A 21222-nucleotide genomic window follows, 5' to 3' on the forward strand; every position below is an offset into this window, starting at 1 on the left:
TGGTACTGATAACTAGTTAACCCATAGATAACGTCACCAAGCTAAACTATCAATGAATTCACGTAGGCAACGGCTGTCGAAGAACGTCGGTGTCGCCCGAAACGTTGCGTCCTCCATTGATAATTACCTTTACTTTTGATAACGGTATGTAATATTCTGTAATTTCGTGTAGTTTTAGCGATTCTTATTATAATTGTCCGAATGTGTGAAATTCAAAGTTCTGCAAAAATTATAAAATAGTATCTTTTTAACAATAATAACATTATATAAATTATATGACTGTGACACTTATTTAGCACTTTACATCATGCTCGTGTATGAGTCGTGACCCAGTAAGACTGTAATAGGAATCAGGCTAATTTATGTGCCTGATAATGTCCTCAAATTCAAATAGAATGATACAACCTAGAAATTTGGCGTCTATACTTATGAAATTACATGGTGCATTTGCTGAAGCAATAACTTCACCTAAGGCTGCGATTGATAAACGAACACTTGAGAAAACATGGAAACTGATGGACAAAGTTGTCAAACTCTGTCAACATTCCAAAATGAATCTGAAGAATTCTCCACCATTTATACTTGACATATTACCTGATACATACCAACGCCTTCGATTTATATATGCACAATATGAAAATGATTTATCTGAACTATATAATAATGAGCACTTCACTGTATTTATACTTAATGTTATAAGAAAATGCAAACAAGCCATTAAATTGTTTAAAGAAGGTAAAGAGAAAATGTATGATGAAAACTCACATTACAGGCGAAATTTAACAAAATTAAGCTTGGTATTTAGCCATATGCTTAGTGAACTTAAAGCAATATTCCCTAATCATCGGTTTGCTGGAGATAAATTTAGGATAACCAAAAGTGATGCTGCAGAGTTTTGGAAACAGAATTTTGGGTTAAGGTAAAAATTATTCAATCATTTTTTTACTTTAATACCTTTTCATTACTTAATGAAATTACATAAAGGATAAAAATTTAATAGTATTGTTAATTATTGCTTAATGTTTAAAACCATCAGTGAGGAAAAATTTAATTTTTGTAAATCTTAAGATAACATATTTTTTTCTGAATTCAAAGGTATCAAAATTTTAATTTTCCATTTTTGGCTCATAAGAGATTTTTTAAACCAAGCAACAAGTATTTTATGTATATTTGAGTATTATTTATAGAAATGTAGCATATTACTTTATTGGTTCACTTATCAATATTTATTATAAATCTAATAGTAAAAAGGATTTTTTTTAATGATATTCTACTATTTCATATTACAATTTATGTTTACAGTACTGTGGTACCTTGGAAAATATTTCGTAGTGCTCTCCACGAGGTTCATCCCATTGTTAGTGGACTTGAAGCTATGGCACTTAAATCTACAATAGATTTAACTTGTAATGACTACATATCAAATTTTGAGTTTGATGTTTTCACCAGGTAAATTAGTTTTTATTACTTCAAAACTGTTAAACTTCTTTTCTATTTATTTTTACAAAATTGATTGTATAAATTTGCAAAGTTTATTATTAGTACAAATTTTTATCTGGTACTCTTAAAAGTTTTAAACAAAAACTTTCCTTCATAATTTAATGTGTTAAATTTATAATATCCTAAAATAAAATATCAACAAAGACTATAATTTGAATAATTTCTTAAGAAAAAATTTTGTATTTAATGATATGTTACCTTTCCAAATATTTTTTATATGAAATTTTGTTTAAGATTTTAAATTTATTTATATAAATATCTTATATTTTAGTTAAAATTATTAAATATTGTTTAGATTATTTCAGCCATGGCCAACGCTATTAAGAAATTGGAAAATATTAGCTGTAACTCATCCTGGATATGTAGCATTTTTGACTTATGATGAAGTAAAAGCACGTTTAGAGAAATTCATAACAAGACCAGGAAGGTATGTACTGCAATTACTAATTTTCTTTTTTATTACATATAATATTAATGCATAAAAAGACTGAAATAATAATTTAATTTTAATATATAATTATAGAATTAAAATTTGTAATTTAATTTTAGTTTAGTTAATAATTGCGCTAAAAGAATCACCTTGTACATGAAAGCGTAATATTTGTTACCTTGTTAAATCAAATTTCAAATTGAGGAATCATTTAAAAACAAATTTTAACATGCCATTTTATTATAAAAATAAAGATTAATATAAAGATAAAAATATAATATTTAAAATTATGTATTGTTTTACTTATTTTAGCTATGTTTTTCGTTTGAGCTGCACAAGATTAGGTCAGTGGGCTATAGGATATGTAACAACTGAAGGTGAAATTTTACAAACCATTCCTCAAAATAAATCTTTATGTCAAGCTTTGCTTGATGGTGCCCGTGAAGGATTGTAAGTTAATAGGGTTTTTTTTTTGTATTTTAATAAATATATAAGGTGATTGATTAATTATAAACTACTCAATTAATTATAAAATAAATATAATATTAAATAAGTTGATAATTATTTAAAAAAAAAATACAATATTAAAACAAAATATTTAAATAAAATATAAAACATAATATGTTGGTTTTTTGTCTTAGATATACTACTTGATTTATCGAAAACTAATTTCTTTTTATTGTAATATCTTATAACTTATAGAGTTTATAGTAACTTTATATAATGAGAATTGATCACTAGTGGCTAATATTTTTTAAAATTAATATTTTAAATTTATTTATAATTTTTTAAGCCAACTTTATTTTTTTAAATTGTTATATACATATGTAACTAGTTTATAAAATAATAAAATGACAGGTCGATATCAACAAATAATTAGTATTTCAACATTTATTATACCTTTTACAATACCATCCAGATTTAGTTATAAAATTTAATAATTAGTTAAATAATATATGAAAAAAAGAATAGTTACTAGAAATGTGAAATGATAGTATAATTGATTATTGCTGTGGCTTATATTAAACCTAATAAATCAAAAATATAACTAGTGAACTTTTATAATTTGTATACAGGGTGTGATCATTAAGGATAAGACATACATTTTTTGGGAAATAATAAAAAATTATAAATTTTTGTAATAAAAAATATTATTTGGTTTAAAAAATTCTACAATTATATGTAGTTAAATAATTTTTTTTTCATCTCTACAAGGGTAAAAATCTTAACATTAACTCTCTTAAATTAGAACCTTTATTTTTACCTTGATAATGTGATAGAAAAAAATGTATGAATAACTTTGTTTTTATAATTTTTTTTATCTGATAAACTGTTTATTTTTTATAATTCTGAATCAGTTGGTCCATTGCAGCCTTCTAGAACTTACCTTTTAGCCTCATTGGAATTTTCATTGCATAACACACTAGGCACTTCTCTCCTCTTCATCCATTCTTACTTAATCCTGTGTTTTACATTCTCATCAATACTATCATTCTTTTGTTTAACTGATCCTAAATACTTGAAATTGTCCACCTCTCCTAGCACATCCTTCCTTATTGTCACTTATTCCAACTGGTTCTTTGTTATTGATGTTTCTCCTCTTATTATTTTGTTTATTACCTATTCCTAAATCTTTATTCTATGAATCATAAGCTTTATGGCTCTATAATTTCCAAACTCCTGTATATCTCCTTTGCCTTTAAATATTAGCACCATAATACTATTTCTCCATTCTGTTATCATTTTTCATTCTAATAGGATTTTATTGTAACTTTTTTTCAACTACTTAGTGTAGTTTGTTTGATTTATTTTTGTATTCTGTTGCGTTAAAGTCGTATTATAGAAGGTTGCTGGAAATTCTTCAGTTTAATTTCCTGTGATGTATTATTTTATATATTTTTTGTTTAGCTATCTATACCCTGATGGTCAAAAAGGAAATCCAGATTTGTCTAATGCTGTTGAACAGAGTCCAGAAAATCACATTAGAGTGACTCATGAACAATATGAAATGTACTGTGAAATGGGATCTACTTTTCAAATTTGCAAAATATGTACTGAAAATGATAAAGATGTACGAATTGAACCATGTGGTCACTTGTTATGTACCCCTTGCCTAAACTCTTGGATGGTAATATATATTTTTTGATTTATTAATTTCATTAAAAAATACAAATTAAAAGTAATTTTAAAAAATATTTTGATTTATGTGTGAAAAAAATGTTTGTGCAATTTTTACACTTTTTTTTCATTCAATATAATGTATTTAGATATTTGTTTTGCACAATTGCTGTGAAATAATCTCTTTGTTAATTGTGTATATAATAGTTGTAAGAATAAAAATTAAATAGATATTTTTTGTTTTACCCTAACAACTACATTAAAGTTAAATTACTACAACAGTTTTCATTAAAGGAAAATATTTAAAAATTTTATTAGCATGGACGATAGAAATATTGTAATTTATAATTTTAATATACAAGATATTATATAATATAATATAATATTGCAATATTAAAATTAAAATTTCTCTTTTGAATAATAACAAAGAAAATAGCTACTTATATATTTTATTAATAATTTGTACTATTTTATTAGGAATCTGATGGCCAAGGATGTCCTTATTGTCGAGCTGAAATTAAAGGTACTGAACATGTAGTTGTTGATCCCTTTGATCCTAAAAGAATCAAGTACAAATCAATTCCAATTTTACCTGTTATACAACAACATTCTGATGATGATGAAGAAGATGATGATGATATTGAAATCAAATAATAAAACTAAGATTATTTAATATTATAATGTAAATTGTGTAAAATTGTTTTACTGTGATAGTTGTTGATATATCATGTAAGTTTTTCACTCAATGAGAACAAAATTATTATTATTCTTACTATCAAACTTAATGTGATATTGTTGACCACCTTTTAAAATGGTATTAATAATCCCACAGCTTCTAAAAACTCCTTCCCTAGTAATGTAATAAAAGCATAATGATAAAAAAAGTATTAGGTAATTATATTTTTATAAAACTTGCAGAAATCATTCCTCATTAAACTTAAATATGTGAACCTTTTTAAAGTATTATTTATAATATGTATTTGTAAATCATTATTTTGCAATTAGCTTTTGCTATTCTATTCTCTAGGGACATATATTTGCTAATTAAAAAATGAGCATTATTAAATAACTGACACTACTTTCAACAAACTATTTTTAACTATTAAGTTATACTTTAACTTTTGCCCTCATTTATTTAAATAATTTTACTATATATTATTATTTTTTTTTATTCAATTATGATTACTTAAGTTCAATAATAAAATTGTATTAATAAAAGTAAAGTGTTAATTATCAAATGTTATAATTGTAATACCATCACAAGGTAAATTTTTATTTCTAGTCTTTAAGCAATCTAGTCTAGTTAAAAAAGTTATTTTTGGATAATGTTATGTACAAACTTATATATTTTCATTATTATTAATGTATCATTTATACATTGCTATTCATAAATTTGTATTGATTTTTTAAATCTTTGATATAATTAGCAAAAATATTTCATGTAATGTTATATTTCAAATATTTATCTTCTACCTATCAATCATTATTTATATGCTAGCAAAAATCAAATAAGTGTTATTTTACCTAACAAAAAATATCATTATTTATGAATTTTTAGATATTAATTGTTTTTAATGATAATTTTAGAAATGAAGTCTTACTATACATTTATGAGCAATAAATATTCAATGGTAATTTTAATTAGTTCTTGTAAGCTTTATTAATGAATTTTACTCTTATGTTTATGTTATAATTTTAGTAAAATAAAAAAATTAAGCCTCTATTAAAGTTTGTAACAGGGTTATACCATCTAAGGATATAGTTATATTTGATATACTTCCATTGCATAAAAATTGACTTAATTTTGTAATATAATTCTGTATAATGAACAATATTCCATTATACATTAATAATTATAGCAATAATTCAATAATTATAAATATGACAATGACATGAAGTTCTATATATTTTTGTATTATATTTTTATAACACATATATTAAGAAAAATATGTATTTATTTATAAAGTTCTGTACAAATTGTATCTGTAAATAAATTTATTTAGCTAATTGTGAATTTATTATTATTTATTTGAATAATCATAATAAAAATTGTATCTTCACCATATAAATGTTAGTTGTGACAGATTTATTATCCTAATCTTTCTTCGATTTTATCACATACCACTAATTGAAGAAAAGCAATTATAAATGAAAGGTTAATTGTAACCTTGTTTTTATTAATCAAATACAAAATATCAGTATAAGTGAAACTGTAACATAGTGGGATCCATATATAGACTAATGGTTTTTTTATCTATATATATTATGTGAACTTTAATTTAGTAGTGTTTTCCATTCACTATTTTTTGTCTTTTGGAGAATATGATACCAATATCTCCTCCGTAATTTTGTTAGTGAACCGGCCTTGATTTCACTTAAGACATGATTAATATTAAACATATCTTAATCGAAGAATTATTTTTCTTTGTAAGTACTACAGCGGGGACAGTGTTTGTAGTTCAAAAGAATAGTAAAATATGTAGCATAACAACATGGGGTGATACAACCAGGTGACTATAGCTGTTCAGCGATAAGTATTTATCAGAACATGAATTGTTAACATCATAATTGTAAACATGTAAAATAAATTTTTAATTTTAAAATTCATTTTTATAAAAGTTTAATTTACAAAGTCGAGACCAGAACATTTAAAATTGTTTATTTAGTTTTATAATAATGTTGAAGGGAAATATACTCATAAGTAAATAAACGTTCTTGTTTTTTTATTGTATTTATTTTAATATTAATTAATTTCAAATATCTTATCATTCTATAATGATGAACTTTGAACTAGTGGTGGGGCGTAATATTACCTGAAGAGCAACCCTGTTCATTGTTAGATTTAGACTGTGAATCATAATTGGTTTTGTATCGATATTTCTGATTCATGTTTAGTATGCTTTGTACTATACTACTATATTATTTTATTCTTAATGACTGGTGTAGTTATATACAGCAAAATGCCTGCTGCATTTAGTTCAGATAATGCATATTTCAACTTTACTTTTAAATGGTAAATTAAATTAAATCAATTTTTATAAAACTAAAATTTCTACTGTAGAGAAAATATGACTAGAAGACGTGCTCCTAAGTTATCAAAAAAAAGTAGAAAGTGGATTCTTTAAAAGAAAGAAAGTAGTAAACGTCAAGGTAAAATGACCAAAATACACTGGACAGTCCAGGAGTAGACAAATTTAACTGTCAATCAGTACATTTTTTTTGTCAAGATTATGAAATATCTTATTTTAATAAAAAATAAAGTTGAATTAATGTTGTACAAAATAAAGTTTGTTGTGGTAACTTAATAAGTTTGAGTTCATAAATAATGTATTCAAATAATAATATAATGAGTCTTTCAAAAAAAAAAAACATGCCTACACAAGTTTTTATCACGTTTTAAATTTACTGCATAAATGTGTTATTAAAAAAAAATATATTAGATACTTCGTTGTCTAATGTATTAGGAATATATCATATGGCAAACCTAAATATCAAGTAATTTTTATAGTATACTGATGGATAAAGTGAGCTTTAAGTGTATACTTGCGCGAAAAAAACCATAGATGTAGTCTTTATAAGTCCACTTTTTTTGAAAAATTTTTTTTTTCAATGTTATATTATACAACTGAAATTACTATTTTTTTAAATTTTGAAGTCTTCCTAACAATGGACATCTAAACTTAGATTTATCAAGAAAAACAAATTTTAAATTTAGAAAATTTAACAGATTTTTACGGTGTTTGTAACTCAAGATATATACATTATTTACAATTCTATGAGCTAACTATAATTAAACAAGTATAGGTATGTAGATTTTGATTTAATTAAAATTATAAATACGAAAAAGAAAAAAAAATAATAATTTGTATACATAAAACATATTACAAAATCTTCAGTGTATAACAGATTTAGATAATACATATTTTTAAAGTATTTATTTTATGTATATAAGTCAAGAGAGGAAAGCATAATTATAATGATTAAAACTAGTGATGGGAAATATCGAATAGAAACTATCGAACTATTCGATAGTTGTCCACTATTCGAACTATTCGATAGTCATTCAAAAAATATTCGATAGTTACACAATATATTCGAATAGTTTTAAAAACTATTCGATAGTCTATTCGAATAGTTTATGCCAAAAATAAACTATTCGGTTGTATAAAAACTATTCGAATAGTTATTCGATAGTTTATGCAAAAAGTAAACTATTCGGTTGTATAAAAACTATTCGAATAGTAATTCGATAGTTTAAAATATTCGAAAATGCCCATCAATAATTAAAACGAAAATTTTTATCAAAACGTAATCAAAAAATGAAAATATTAAATCGAAACTATATGGTGTCATTAATATTGGGAACCCAAACCTAATATTTGAATTAATGAGCTAAAAAAATAATTTCCTGTGTCGGTAAACATAGTGATGCGGGACGAATTTTTTTTATTAAGCTAAATCCATCTGTCCGCCTTATGCACAGCTGAAAAGCTAATGGTCTTACTCTGCCGATTTTGTTTAATGACACTACACATGATTACTCTTCTCTTACTGAAGGATTTGTGAAAACATTACAAAACGTATCTAATCAATAGTAGCTCTCAGTGCCATGATTTTGAAAAATTCTCCTCAATCCTCATATAAAAGTAAATATCTCAAAAAGTTGCAGTTGTCATTAAAAGAGTTAATGTTGTTATTTTTGGTTTTCATTTATCAGGGGATGTCTTGATTTTGAAATGTTTGCATAATAGAATATTTAAATCATTCAAATATTAAATATTTACGATTAAAAACTAATGACGTTCTAACAACGTGTCTTCTATGAAAATTGGCCTCTAAATTCTATAATCATGTAGTTTTTAGTGGATATGATGGAATTTTTTTTTTAATTTGTTAGTTATAAAATGCATCGAAACTTTTTCCGATAGTGATTTTAATTTTTGTAAATATCAATATTAATTTAAAAAAATGCTTTAACTCCATTACACGCTGGATTGAGCTCAACTTTTTATTTTTTTTTTTTTGATAAAAAATGTCCCATTTTATTAATTAAAATCTGATAAATTGAAATTTTTGAGGTGTCAAAACATTACTCTAAATATATTGCTAAGGGCATCAACATCTTAAATACGCCTATGCTAATTGAAAACTAATCCATTTATCACATTTCTTTTTTAATTACTGTGTTCAACTTCCTCTGAATCCTTGCGAAATAAGTCTAATAATATATTCTGTTATAAAACTTTCCCAAGAATAAAATCCAAAATATATTACTGACCTTGATTAATTCATTTTTTATAGTTTTTACCTAAGTATCAGTGTCTTTATACAGGATTGTTAAGTATATATGAGAGACCCTGATTATAATTTAGTAAAATTTTAATAAAATACGATCAATGGCATTCCATTAAGTGATTTCCAAAAATCATAAAAAATATTAAATAATATTAAACTATATATTGATTAATCTAATCACTAGGGTGCGGATTAGTATGTATTTACATATTAGTCACAAATAATAAAAATTGAATGATTTCTTTATAAAAATATGTTACAGGACTATCTGATTATTTTAAGCTATGGTTGATGTTACATATTTTTACATATTTGAACTTACTTACATATTATTACATAATTTACTTAAATTACATATTTTTGTTAAATATTCAGCTACTTAATAAATTAGCAATTTATCGTCGTTTTATATTTTGTGTTGTTATCTTCTCTAGTCAAGCCCGCTAATAATCGTCGTAAGTATCAACTTCTCAGCGCTTTCAAGTTACACAACACATAGGAACCGCAATTCATAAAAAAAATAAACTCGGAAAGACAAAAAAAAAACAACAATTCATCACCTCATGCACTTCATGCACTTCATCGTCCAGTAAATCAACTTTCAACAATGACTTATGCACAGCTTTAATTAAAGCAGATATACCTTTGCAAAAACTCAATCTTGATTTTCGTCAATTTCTCAAAAAAAAAAAATAAATAAGCAATAAAATACCTGATGCAAGCACTCTAAGGAAGAATTATTTACCTGACTTATACGAGAAAACTTTGAATGATATAAGAAAAAATATTTCAAATGGACCTATCTGGGTTTCCATGGACGAAACCACCGATGTAGAAGGAAGGTACATAGGAAATATAATTGTTGGTAAGTTAAATTCATATTGTGCTTCAAAGACATATTTATTAAATACTGAAGTTCTTAAAAAATGTAACCACTCAACAATTGCTCGTTTTGTCAACGATTCTTTGTGTATCCTATGGCCGAATGGTATTTTGCATGGTATAGGGTGCTGCGATATGGTGAAAGATGGAACAGCTTTAAATGTATTTTATCCTAAATTAATTCACGTGACCTGCCTTGCACACGCTTTCCATCGTGTCGCAGAAATAATAAGATCAGAATTTCCCGAAGTTGATTTTTTGATATCAACTATTAAAAAAATTTTCCTGAAAGCACCCAGTCGTGTACATATATTTAAAGAAAATTATCCTCAAACACCTTTTCCTCCAGAGCCGGTGATAACTCGCTGGGGTACTTGGTTACAAGCTGCTGCATATTACTGCGACAATTTTAGTGTCATTGAAGATGTGATTTCAAAACTCGAAATAGATGCCGTTTCAGTAAAAAATGCAAAAAAGTTAATTAAAAGTACCTCATTAAAAAATAATTTAGTATACATATCCTCCAATACTACATTCCTTGCCAATTCTATTACGAAACTTGAAACTCAAAACTTGTCCTTGGCTGATAACCTGGGCATTGTCTACGACACCGTCAAAAAATTAAAAGAATCCCCTGGGCAGGTTGGAATAAAAATTAAGAATAAAGTTGAGCAAGTACTTAGTAAGAACTCTGGTTTAAAGACAGTTGAAACTATTGCAAACATTCTCAATGGCAGTGATACGCAAACTTCTTTTGAATTTAGTCTTGCTGATTTAGGGGCTTTTAAATTTTCTCCTATTTCTTCCGTCAACGTGGAAAGATCTTTTAGCCGCCACAAAATCATACATCGTTCTAATCGACGTCAATTTACCTTAACAACCTAAAGAAGTACATGATTGTCTATTGCTTTGTTGACGACGAAGATCCTAGCTAATATTTGATTGGAATGTATTTTTTAGGTACATATTATTATATTTTGTATTCTGAATGTATTTTTTTAAGAATAAAAACATTTTTTTTAAATATTACGTATTTTTAGTTGCATATTTGGATAAAAATAAATACATATATATGTACATATTTTTTAAATTTTAATACATATTAATCCGCACACTACTAATCACCATATACTCAAAGTCGAATAATTTTTTTTTTCGAGTTAGCTAAAGACTTACAGCTGTAGGCCTTATAAAATTTAAGGTATATCCATTTTGTTCTTATCTGGCATAAGATTTTTAATTTCAAGTTTTTTGTGTAAACAAAATACACATATTAATTGATTTTTAAGATATTCAATTTACATTAATATTAAAAAATGTTTATTAAAATCTTTCTATTCGTTTTCAAAATTAAAAAAATCTAGGCATTATATGTTTTTTCAAACAATAAAAATATGAAATATTTTTCATTTTTATGTGTATTATTATTATATGTTAGCATTCTGGATCATATTTAGATTATTTTATCCCTTAAAACATTTTATAGGCGGATATTTTGCAATTTACGTGTATGCTAATTCTCTGAGTTAAAAAAATCATTCCACTTTTACAGGACTGTAATAATTAACATAAAAGGCCCTTCAAATTTTAAACTGATCCTTTACCGTGTTACTATAGCTATTGTGTTACCGTGATTTTTGAAAATAATTTTTTATTGATAACAGATTTTTGAGGTTATCCGGGTTATCGGCATTCGGCTACTTCATATATTTTTTCTGAAAGAAAATAATTATTGTAAAATTTAAATATATAATTTAGTTTTACGTTTAAGATAGAAACTCTATCTTAAACTTCTTTTTTTTTTTAAATAAAGATTAGGAATCATGCATGCTATTTGGCCTAGGTATCGACATATTTATTGTAATGCAGTAAGTATCAAATAATATATTATATATTATAGTATTATATAATTGTTATTTAAATAAACTAAAAATCATTTACAGCAGTATTTTAGGTATTATTCGTCAACACCACCTCAGAGACCTAATTTTTTTATGAAACTAATAAATGATATAAGAGATGAAATGGCTAAGAATAAAGAAATGAAAAAGAATCTAGAACAATTTCGTGCTGAAAAAAAAAAATTGGAACAATCTGATAATTTAATTAAAGCTAGGTGAATACATTTTTAATGTAAGTTAGTAAAGTATACTTTGACAAACATAATTAAATAAGCTGTTTTTAGACAGAAATTAAATAATTTAGAATCAGAAACATTCAAAGTAAGCCAGCAAGCTAAAGATGCAATGGGTGGAGTTTTTACTAAAGTTAAAACTATAGTAGATCAAGCAAGTCAGTCTGATTTAGCCAAGAAAGCAGGTATTTTTCAAATAAAATGTATCAGATAATAATTTAATAGTAATAAAACTTATTTTTGAAGGCCAGTTAGGAGAAAATATTGGCAAAACTGTAGTTGAAGGTAGTACAAGACTAGGACAGTCTGAACCCATAAAAAAACTTGAAGCCATTTCTGAACAAATTGATGGAGAAACATCTTTAAATTCACAAGTTAGTAATTAATGGCATAATAAAACTAAATAAAAAGATTTATATTTAAAATTAAATTTTACAGGTATATAGACCACCTAAAACATTGAGAAAACGATCAGATGTAGGTCTACAAGATACAATTATAGTGAATGAAACTGAGACTGGTGTCACCATCCATAAAGATTCAAAGTAGTTATATAACATGTTTACTTAAAAATTGATTGGGTTCTTAATTATTTTCTATTTATTTATTATTTACTACTATTAGATTGTGGGAAAGTTGGAAAAAATTTAAATCTGAAAATCCATTTATGCAAAAATTATCAGATATTAAAGATCGTTACGACGATAGTGATCATGTTTTAGCACGAGCCACTCGCTCAGTTACTAATACATTTTCATCAGTTTTTCAAAATGCTGAAATGTCTGATGTAGTTACAACAATATGTCAAGTTGAACCTGATTTCACTCTAGTAAATTTTATTCGTCAATGTGAAACTGATATAATACCAAATGTACTCGAAGCTATGGCTAGAGAAGACTTAGAAATTCTTAAAGACTGGTGTTTTGAAGCTCCTTATAGAGTTATTTCTCATCCTATTAATGAACATCGTCAAAAAGGACATCAGACGTATTGCAAGGTTCTCGATATTCATAATGTTGATGTAGTCACTGGGAAATTAATGGAACATGGACCTGTTTTAATAATATCATTTAGTGCTCAGCAAATTATGTATATAAAAGATTTAAATGGTTTAATTGTAGAAGGTGATCCTCACACAGTAATTCGTGTAATGTATACTTGGGCAATGTGTAGAGACATTAATGAAATGAATCCCAAAGCTGCATGGAAACTCTTAGACATTGCTGCTAACTCCACCGCACAATTACTATAATTTATGTTTATTATTTATAAAATGTTGTACTTTTATCAAAAAAAATTGTTTTTGAATATTATATCAGTTAAGAAAATTATTATTTGTTTTTTTAACTTACAGGGAACTATAATTTATACAAAGGTGTCCAAAAATGAATATGATTGCTTTTTTTTTTTTGAAAAGGGAATAATTATGAATCATATGGAGATTATACTAGGTTGTAGAGCAAAGTTTATAAAGCAAAGTTATAACTAGTTAGATGTTATAATGTTTATTATTTTTTGAAATATTTAAGTAAAACCTATTTGTATACTTCTCAGAGTTTATAAAATACATACATCTGAGCGACGTTTTTGCTAGTCAAATCTGTTTGTAATTATTTTTATATAGATCAATGGCTCTATAAACAATAGGAATGTACATGTGGATTTTTTGCAGTTTTGTGACTGTTTTAAGATTTTAGTAACTTTTTTTGTAGGGGAAAAAACTAACCTTGTCCTGACTTATTGCTGATAGGCTATTAATAGTATATTACGTCGTATAAGTCAATAATTTAAAAGGGATGTTTTACCAGTATTTTATGCCATCCAACACGATTGTTATTATAGCTTTTTACAACGTAGTTCTTGAAACTTAAGACAAACAAATGACGAAGCGTCAAAAGTTGCACCAAAACAGTGCTTTCTCTTATTCTTTTAATCTCATTACAACATTAAAAGAAACATATCCCAGTCCTCTTATTCATTAAATCTTTATCTATGACTCAACTATTTTCTTAATTTATGAAATATCAAGTAAAACAAAACTTCGAGGGGTACTCCAAACAGCTCCCACAAAAATCCTTTTCAAAAGAAGTGGAGAGTAAGGCAACACAGTGGGGACGTGACATAGTTTGGTCCAGTATAGATTTAATTTGACAGTGATTAAAATCACTATCAAAAATACTTCGATGCAATTCTGTCGATAGTGTTTAATTTGAAAAATTGGTCGATATCATAAGCAACATCAACTTCTATTTCCTTATTTATATCCTGATTACAGTTTTATGTTGTAAAAGTGTAATATATAAATAAATATTTATTTTAACCATTAAATATAGTATGAAATTGATATTTAATAATTTAATATTGTAACTGTTACGGAGAAACTATAGAGTAGTAATTATTTTAATGGAAAACAAAAGTTGAAGGTCTTGATGCAATACTAAAAAAAAATATTGTAATTTTTTATAAATGAATCGATGATTGCAGAAACGACATGAGTCAATTTTTTAAAACTTCTGGATAATTGATAAAAAGTGTATAATTTAAATAATTCTGAATAAAATTCTTATTTAAAAATGAATACTTGTAGAAATATATTATGCACTGATTATACATAATTTGTTTTTCCACTCAACACATAAAAACAGACGACTAGCATATGTTTTTGCTAATATCTAAATTTCACAAAAATGCGACTCGTGTCGTTTTCGCAATCATCAATTCAAATAAACTTACTAGTCTACGAGGAGTTTTTATCCGAGACCAAAGTGTACTTTTCTAAACCCATTATTGCGCCGATTTCAAATCTGAAATTAGAGTTTCGCATATAGCCTAAATATAAACAAAATCCTTCTAATTAATGTAACAAATATTTATGTATGATTATTAAGTTACGTATGAATAACCAATAAATATATTTTAATTAAAAATATACGTAACAAGCACAGTACATCATATGCAGTATATCAATAGAAATAATTATTGAATATTAAAAAATTAAAAAAAGTAATTTTTAACTCATTGAAATAGACGAAACCATTCAAAAATTAATAAATTTAATATTATGAATACCTTTTCAACTTTTTATCATAATGAATTTTGAAGAAATAATTTTTAATTAAAAATATTTTTTCGATAATTTTATTTTAAACAATAAAAATTATTATTTTACTAAATAATGGTAAAGTAAGTAAAGTTTAATTATTTGTTGATCATTTAATCATATATGATTATCGATATATATTTTTAATTACTAAACTCATGCAACTTATGTTTATCGAATAATATAGCTTCATATACACCATAGAATTAATAATACATATCTATAAAAAAAAATAGGTTATTTTCTTCAAGTTTATTAAAATATTTTATGATATTTAAAAAAAAATTCAGTGCCAAGGCGGGTGGTTCGAATCTTGTAACCCAGGCGTGAAAGACACAAATGTTACCGTCCCAACACCATATGTCGTATTATTCTCTTAATAAAAATGATAATTTAGCTTAAAACTTAAAAGTTCACACTTTAAAGTTATTTTTCTCGACTTCAAAGAAATAAAAAAGATAAAATATGTTTAACTTTCAATGCTATGTCTATTAGTTTTATATAATATTTAAGAAAACCAGGGTATTTCCCTTATAAGATATTTTAAAACAAAATAAATTACAAAATCAAAAATTAAAAAAAAAATAGCATATTTTTGAATATGGTAGTCATTTTCACCGTGAATACAAAATAAAGTCCGAAAATTTTTTTCCATAATAACGTATATTACACTAGCTTTAATTTAAGGTATAAATAAAAGTATCAGTATTTTTGGAACACTTTCCGAAGTTAAGTTGAAAAAGTTGTCATTTTGAATCCCCCCTGGGGGTAGGTAAAGGGTCAAATTTATAAAAAAAAATATACCAAATGATAGGTAAAGACTCATGTGTCTATAAATAAAAAATCATATTGATTTGGTCATTTAAAAAAAAATTATGGTAGTTTTAAGTAAAAAATATTTTTTAATTTGGAAAATAAACGATTTTTAAATTTTTTGGAGATTTTCTTTATTTACGGGGAACGAAGGAAATTTTTTCAATTTTTGAGGGTAATTTCTTCGACTAGATATGAATTTTGTTCTTTTGACGTATTGTTGAAAGAAATCGGTTCGGTGAAAGCCTCGAAAAAGTGGTAACAGACACAAAAAATAAAAAAATTTTTTTTTAAAATAACCCATTTTAGTAAAGTTAATGACTACTCAGCTTTGCATCAAAGCATAAATTAGGTTAAACAAAACATTTTGTATCGAAATTTTACTCGTATTATTTTTAACATATTATAAATTATCAATCCAACTAAAATTATAATAATTTGAAAAAAAAAAGTTCTTTTTTTTATTAATAAGTATAATTCCAAAAAATTAGAGGTGATAGAATAAATCTAATTACATATTAAATATCAGCATGAAAAATTGGTATAAGGAAGTATATTTTCGACTGTGATGAAAATCCCTTGTAGATCTGTGTATTTATTCATAATTAACCAAAATTTATATCTTGAAAAGTTGTTCATCAAGCCCTTTAATTTTAATACACGGTTGTCATAGATGTAATGAAATATACAACTACTGTATAATTTTTTATAATTTCTTCGTAAAAATTATAACATTAAATTATTCAATATAAATTTCAAACTAAATTTAAAATTCAGAGTTATAGCAGTATTTAAATTTTAATGAAAATACCTTTTTTCACGGTAGCGCAAGATACTGAAAATGTTTATATACAGAGTGATTTTTTTATCATAACCCACTCAATTACTAACAGAGTAATAATAATTTAAACATTTTTTTTATTTGTTATTTTTAGTTACACATTATTCTTGAATTATTAACTATGTAATACTGTTTAAGTTCATTCCTTATGCCTTGTAAGAATGTCAACTTAGTTTTTTTAAATGAGAACACATATTTTTAATTCAATAGTAAATGGCATTTGAATTTTTAGTATATCTTTATTTGTTTATTAGATATAAACACTTAAGGTTTCAAATTTTTGAGTTAATATATACAGGGTGTTCAGTAAGTCAGGAAACTGGTTACTGAACACTCTGTATAATACATAAGGGTTTACAAATACAGGTAGCTAATTGATTTTTTATGACATCGATATTAGCAGGTACGCAGCATTGTTATTATCAATGGTAGTAAGGCACTTTGTTGTGAGTTTATAAATACACTAACTGACAATACAGAAAGTATATCTATTGATAGTCATAATTGATAATAAACAATCCGTGACTGTGACAGAATTGTCATAAAAATCCAATTAGCTTTCAGTATTTAAAATCCCTTGTGTATTATACATGTATATTAACTCAAAAATTTGAAATTTTAAATGTTTTTATCTAATAAACTAATAAAGTTATATTCAAACGCCATTTACTATTGAATTAAAAATCCTAACATTTTATTAAATTAAAAATATGTGTTCCCATTTAAAAAAACAAAGTTGACACCCTCACAAGGCATAAGGGATGAACTTAAACAGTATTACATAGTTAATAATTCAAGAATAATGTGTAACTAAAAATAACAAATAAAAAATGTTTAAATTATATATATTCTGCAAGTAATTGAGTGGGTTATGATAAAAAAATCACTCTGTATATAATTATTTAGGATTCATTATTTTTATTGGTTTCAGTATATAAGTTTATGCCCCTAGCATTAAGTTAGAATACATTTGTTATAGAAAATAATCATTCATTAAACTTATAATATTTGCAAAATTAAACATCATGCATTATAGGCAAAATATTATTTTAAGTGAATACTCATAATATCATATTATTCTAATAATAGTGTAAAATATGAATTATATTACATTATAGAAATAAGCATAGTGGTTAATGATTTATTTTAATGGATAAAAAAGAATGCTCAGTGTCAAATTACTCATAAACATAAAAATAAATACACTGACTTTTCAGTAATTTTTTGTGGCTTTTGAGTTTAATATTTTTTAGTTTTTAAATACATAATATTTTTAAAATAGTTTTAATTTTATTTAATAAAAATAAATCATACATATTTATTAAAGTATTTCAGCATATACATTGGGATAAACATTTTAATTTATCCTAAGAACATTAATCATACAAAAATATCTAGCACAATAGTTAAAAATATACTAAAATGTTGCAGAAAAATTGTAATATAAATAATTATTTATATTCTGTTTTTTTTATTTATTCAATACAGCTATTCTTTTATTTAATTAATATATTTGAATATTTATAAATTATTTATAAATTAAAAATATAAAATGCTAGAGATAAAAAGTAATATAATAAGATAATATATTGTAGTAAATAGCCATTGCAATTAATTTTTTATTTAGATTGATAAAAAGAAAACCCAGCACAGTGGTGACGTGGCATAGTTGGATCAAGTATAATGATATCTGACAATAATTAAAATCGCTATAAAAAAAAAGCTTCGATGCAAATCCTTTGATAGTGTTTAATTTTTAAAAATTGGTGGATTATTCCAAAAGCTATATAATCTGCTATTTCCTTATTAATATCCTAAATGAAAAAGCGATTATTAAAAAATATTATTTCTCATAAGAAAATTGTGTTGATCCATACACTTTTCAATAAGTTATAGCATTATAAAGTCAAAAATGTAAAAAATAAAATCGAGAATTTTCACATAAAAATAGCATTCGGTAGCCGTTTTCACCAATAAGACAAGTCCAGAGGTCAAATTTTTTTTTTCATAATAAAGTACATTACATTAGCTTTAATTTAAGATATACAGAGTGTTCAGTAAGTTAGGAAACAGTTAAATTGTTACAAACAATGAGTACAATAGAAATTCGTGTCTTTATTTACTGAACACTCTGTATATAAAAGTGTCAGACTTTCCGGAACACTTTCATAAGTTAAGTTGAAAAAGTAAATTTTTTGTAAAAAAGTTCTCATTTTGAATCCCCCCCTGTGGGCAGGTAAAGGGTTAAATTTATAAAAAAATATACCAAATGATAGGTAAAGACATCAAGCATCTATAAAAAAAAATTATATTGATTTGTTTACTTTTGAAAAAATAATGGCAGAGTTTTAAGAAAAAAAAAATTTCGAAAATTAGCGATATTTAAATTTGTAATTTTTTTTAAGGTTTTCCTCATTTAACGGAAACGAGGGAAATTTTTTTAATTTTTGAGGGTAATGTCTTCGACTACATATAATTTGTGATCTTTTGACGTATCGTTGAAAGAAATCAGTTCGATGAGAGCTGAGAAAAAGTAGTAAGACACAAATTATAAAAAATACATTTTTTTAAATAACCCATCATAGTAAAATTAATGCTTTCTAAGCTTTGCATCAAAGCTATTACTCAGTGTTAAAATGTTCATAAATAAAAAAATAAATCATATAAATTTATTAACTATAGCAAATACATAAAAATTACGTCAAGTTATATATGATTAAAGATTTAAAAACTCTTATTTACACTTAAAAACAGTTAAATATTATCATTTTTAATAGTTCTCTAAGAAAAATAAAAAGTTTACAACTGAACTTTATCAATTGTTTTTACAAATAATATGAAATCGTTTACTATTGTAGCATTATTGTTCATCTTGTTCGATGCATTTTTATTGACATCGTGTAATGAGCAGAACGCTATTAATATATTGAATTCACTTCTTAAGTCAGAAAAATGGACATTCGACTATGAATACAAATGGTATGATATCGGAAGTTATACAGGCTATGAAACAATTGGTTTACTTATAACTGATTCTGGACAGTAAGAATATTGTTACCGAAAGAAATTTACGTAACAAAATAATATTGAGTTCTGAATTGTTAACTTATGAGTACGCGAAAATTCTACATTGCCTTTGTATCATGTTAAGTATTATGAAAAAAGAATGGTATAGCAAAGCTTATATTTCTGACAAGATTAAAAAACAACATAAAGAAACATTTATATTAACTTTCGAAAAAGTAAAGAGGGTATTAACAATCTTGCTAAGCGCATTACAATTAATGGACACATTAGATGCAAGTCTTGAAACAAATACTACGATTGATCTTATTAAATTATTGACTAAATTTAACTTTAAATATGACAATCCAAAAATTAAAAAAGCATTGAACGCTATTCGGTTGGATGTTATATTTTACACATATGATAAACTATTACATAAATTTTTAAGAAATGGTTTAGAAGATTATTTATCAAGTAATTTTAATGTTGATGAAATTTTTAAAAATGCAATAGAAAATGATATCCAAATTCAGTATTCTGAAAAATTAAAAGAAAAATCTATAGAAAAATACATACTTTTTGATTTTTTACATGAAACTATTCTCAATAGTGTCGATAAAATTATTGAAATCAATTACACCAATCTTGGATTCAAATATGACGAGGAAAAGAAAGAAAGTAATTTTATCTTGGAAAAAATAGATAGATTAATAAACAACAATTTAAATTTTAAGTAACATTCTGACTGTATAAGTTTCTAATTTAACAAGAAATAAAGCACTGCATTTTAATTATTTAAGAATTCAGATTTTGTGATTTCTTACGTGAATTCATTTTTAATAATGTGGATGAAATCATTAAAATTAATTACACCAATCTTGAATTCAAATATGACGTGAACACAAATGAAAATACTTATATTCTGTAAAAAAATATTGTTAAATATCACTTTAATTTAAGTTTTAAGTGACATTCTGACTGTATCAGTTCAAAATGTAAACATACTATATTATAATTGTATATTTTATGTCATCAAAGAAATATATTCATGTATTTTACGTTTGAATTATTTATTTATTAATCAATGCACTCTCATTTATAAA

The 21222-nt window shown here is 24.8% G+C and overlaps 2 protein-coding genes across 3 annotated transcripts; both read left to right on the forward strand.

Moving 5' to 3' along the window:
• Positions 1–71: 71 nt before the first annotated feature.
• Positions 72–5281, forward strand: LOC126898718 (E3 ubiquitin-protein ligase CBL-B). Its single transcript, XM_050673019.1, has 6 exons — positions 72–919; positions 1303–1449; positions 1796–1927; positions 2243–2380; positions 3839–4058; positions 4526–5281. Exons 1-6 carry the CDS (start codon positions 363–365, stop codon positions 4700–4702), a joined length of 1371 nt encoding a protein of 456 aa, XP_050528976.1. The 5' UTR covers positions 72–362; the 3' UTR covers positions 4703–5281.
• Positions 5282–11913: 6632 nt separating this feature from the next.
• Positions 11914–13690, forward strand: LOC126898693 (mitochondrial import inner membrane translocase subunit TIM44). 2 transcript variants are annotated; one of them, XM_050672980.1, is made up of 6 exons: positions 11914–12093; positions 12172–12341; positions 12411–12544; positions 12606–12733; positions 12798–12904; positions 12984–13690. In XM_050672980.1, the coding sequence occupies exons 1-6, from the start codon at positions 12049–12051 to the stop codon at positions 13609–13611; spliced, it is 1212 nt and encodes a 403-aa protein (XP_050528937.1). In that variant the 5' UTR covers positions 11914–12048; the 3' UTR covers positions 13612–13690. The 2 variants fall into 2 exon arrangements, with proteins under 2 accessions (XP_050528937.1, XP_050528936.1); XM_050672979.1 differs by having other exon boundaries at positions 11915–12093; positions 12169–12341.
• Positions 13691–21222: the final 7532 nt, after the last annotated feature.

The sequence above is a fragment of the Daktulosphaira vitifoliae genome, unplaced genomic scaffold, assembly GCF_025091365.1.
Source record: "Daktulosphaira vitifoliae isolate Bord-2020 unplaced genomic scaffold, ASM2509136v1 Scaffold_2, whole genome shotgun sequence".
In the NCBI taxonomy this organism is placed as follows: domain Eukaryota; kingdom Metazoa; phylum Arthropoda; class Insecta; order Hemiptera; family Phylloxeridae; genus Daktulosphaira; species Daktulosphaira vitifoliae.

Bases quoted from the DNA above. Each gene is read 5' to 3' on its own strand.
- LOC126898693 (XM_050672979.1), top strand. From the start codon at position 12,049: ATGCATGCTATTTGGCCTAGGTATCGACATATTTATTGTAATGCA. The intron at 12,342-12,410 runs GTGAATACATTT...AGCTGTTTTTAG, and splicing joins GATAATTTAATTAAAGCTAG to ACAGAAATTAAATAATTTAG. The intron at 12,734-12,797 runs GTTAGTAATTAA...TAAATTTTACAG, and splicing joins AAACATCTTTAAATTCACAA to GTATATAGACCACCTAAAAC.
- LOC126898718 (XM_050673019.1), top strand. From the start codon at position 363: ATGTGCCTGATAATGTCCTCAAATTCAAATAGAATGATACAACCTAGA. The intron at 920-1,302 runs GTAAAAATTATT...TTATGTTTACAG, and splicing joins AAACAGAATTTTGGGTTAAG to TACTGTGGTACCTTGGAAAA. The intron at 2,381-3,838 runs GTAAGTTAATAG...TTTTTTGTTTAG, and splicing joins GATGGTGCCCGTGAAGGATT to CTATCTATACCCTGATGGTC.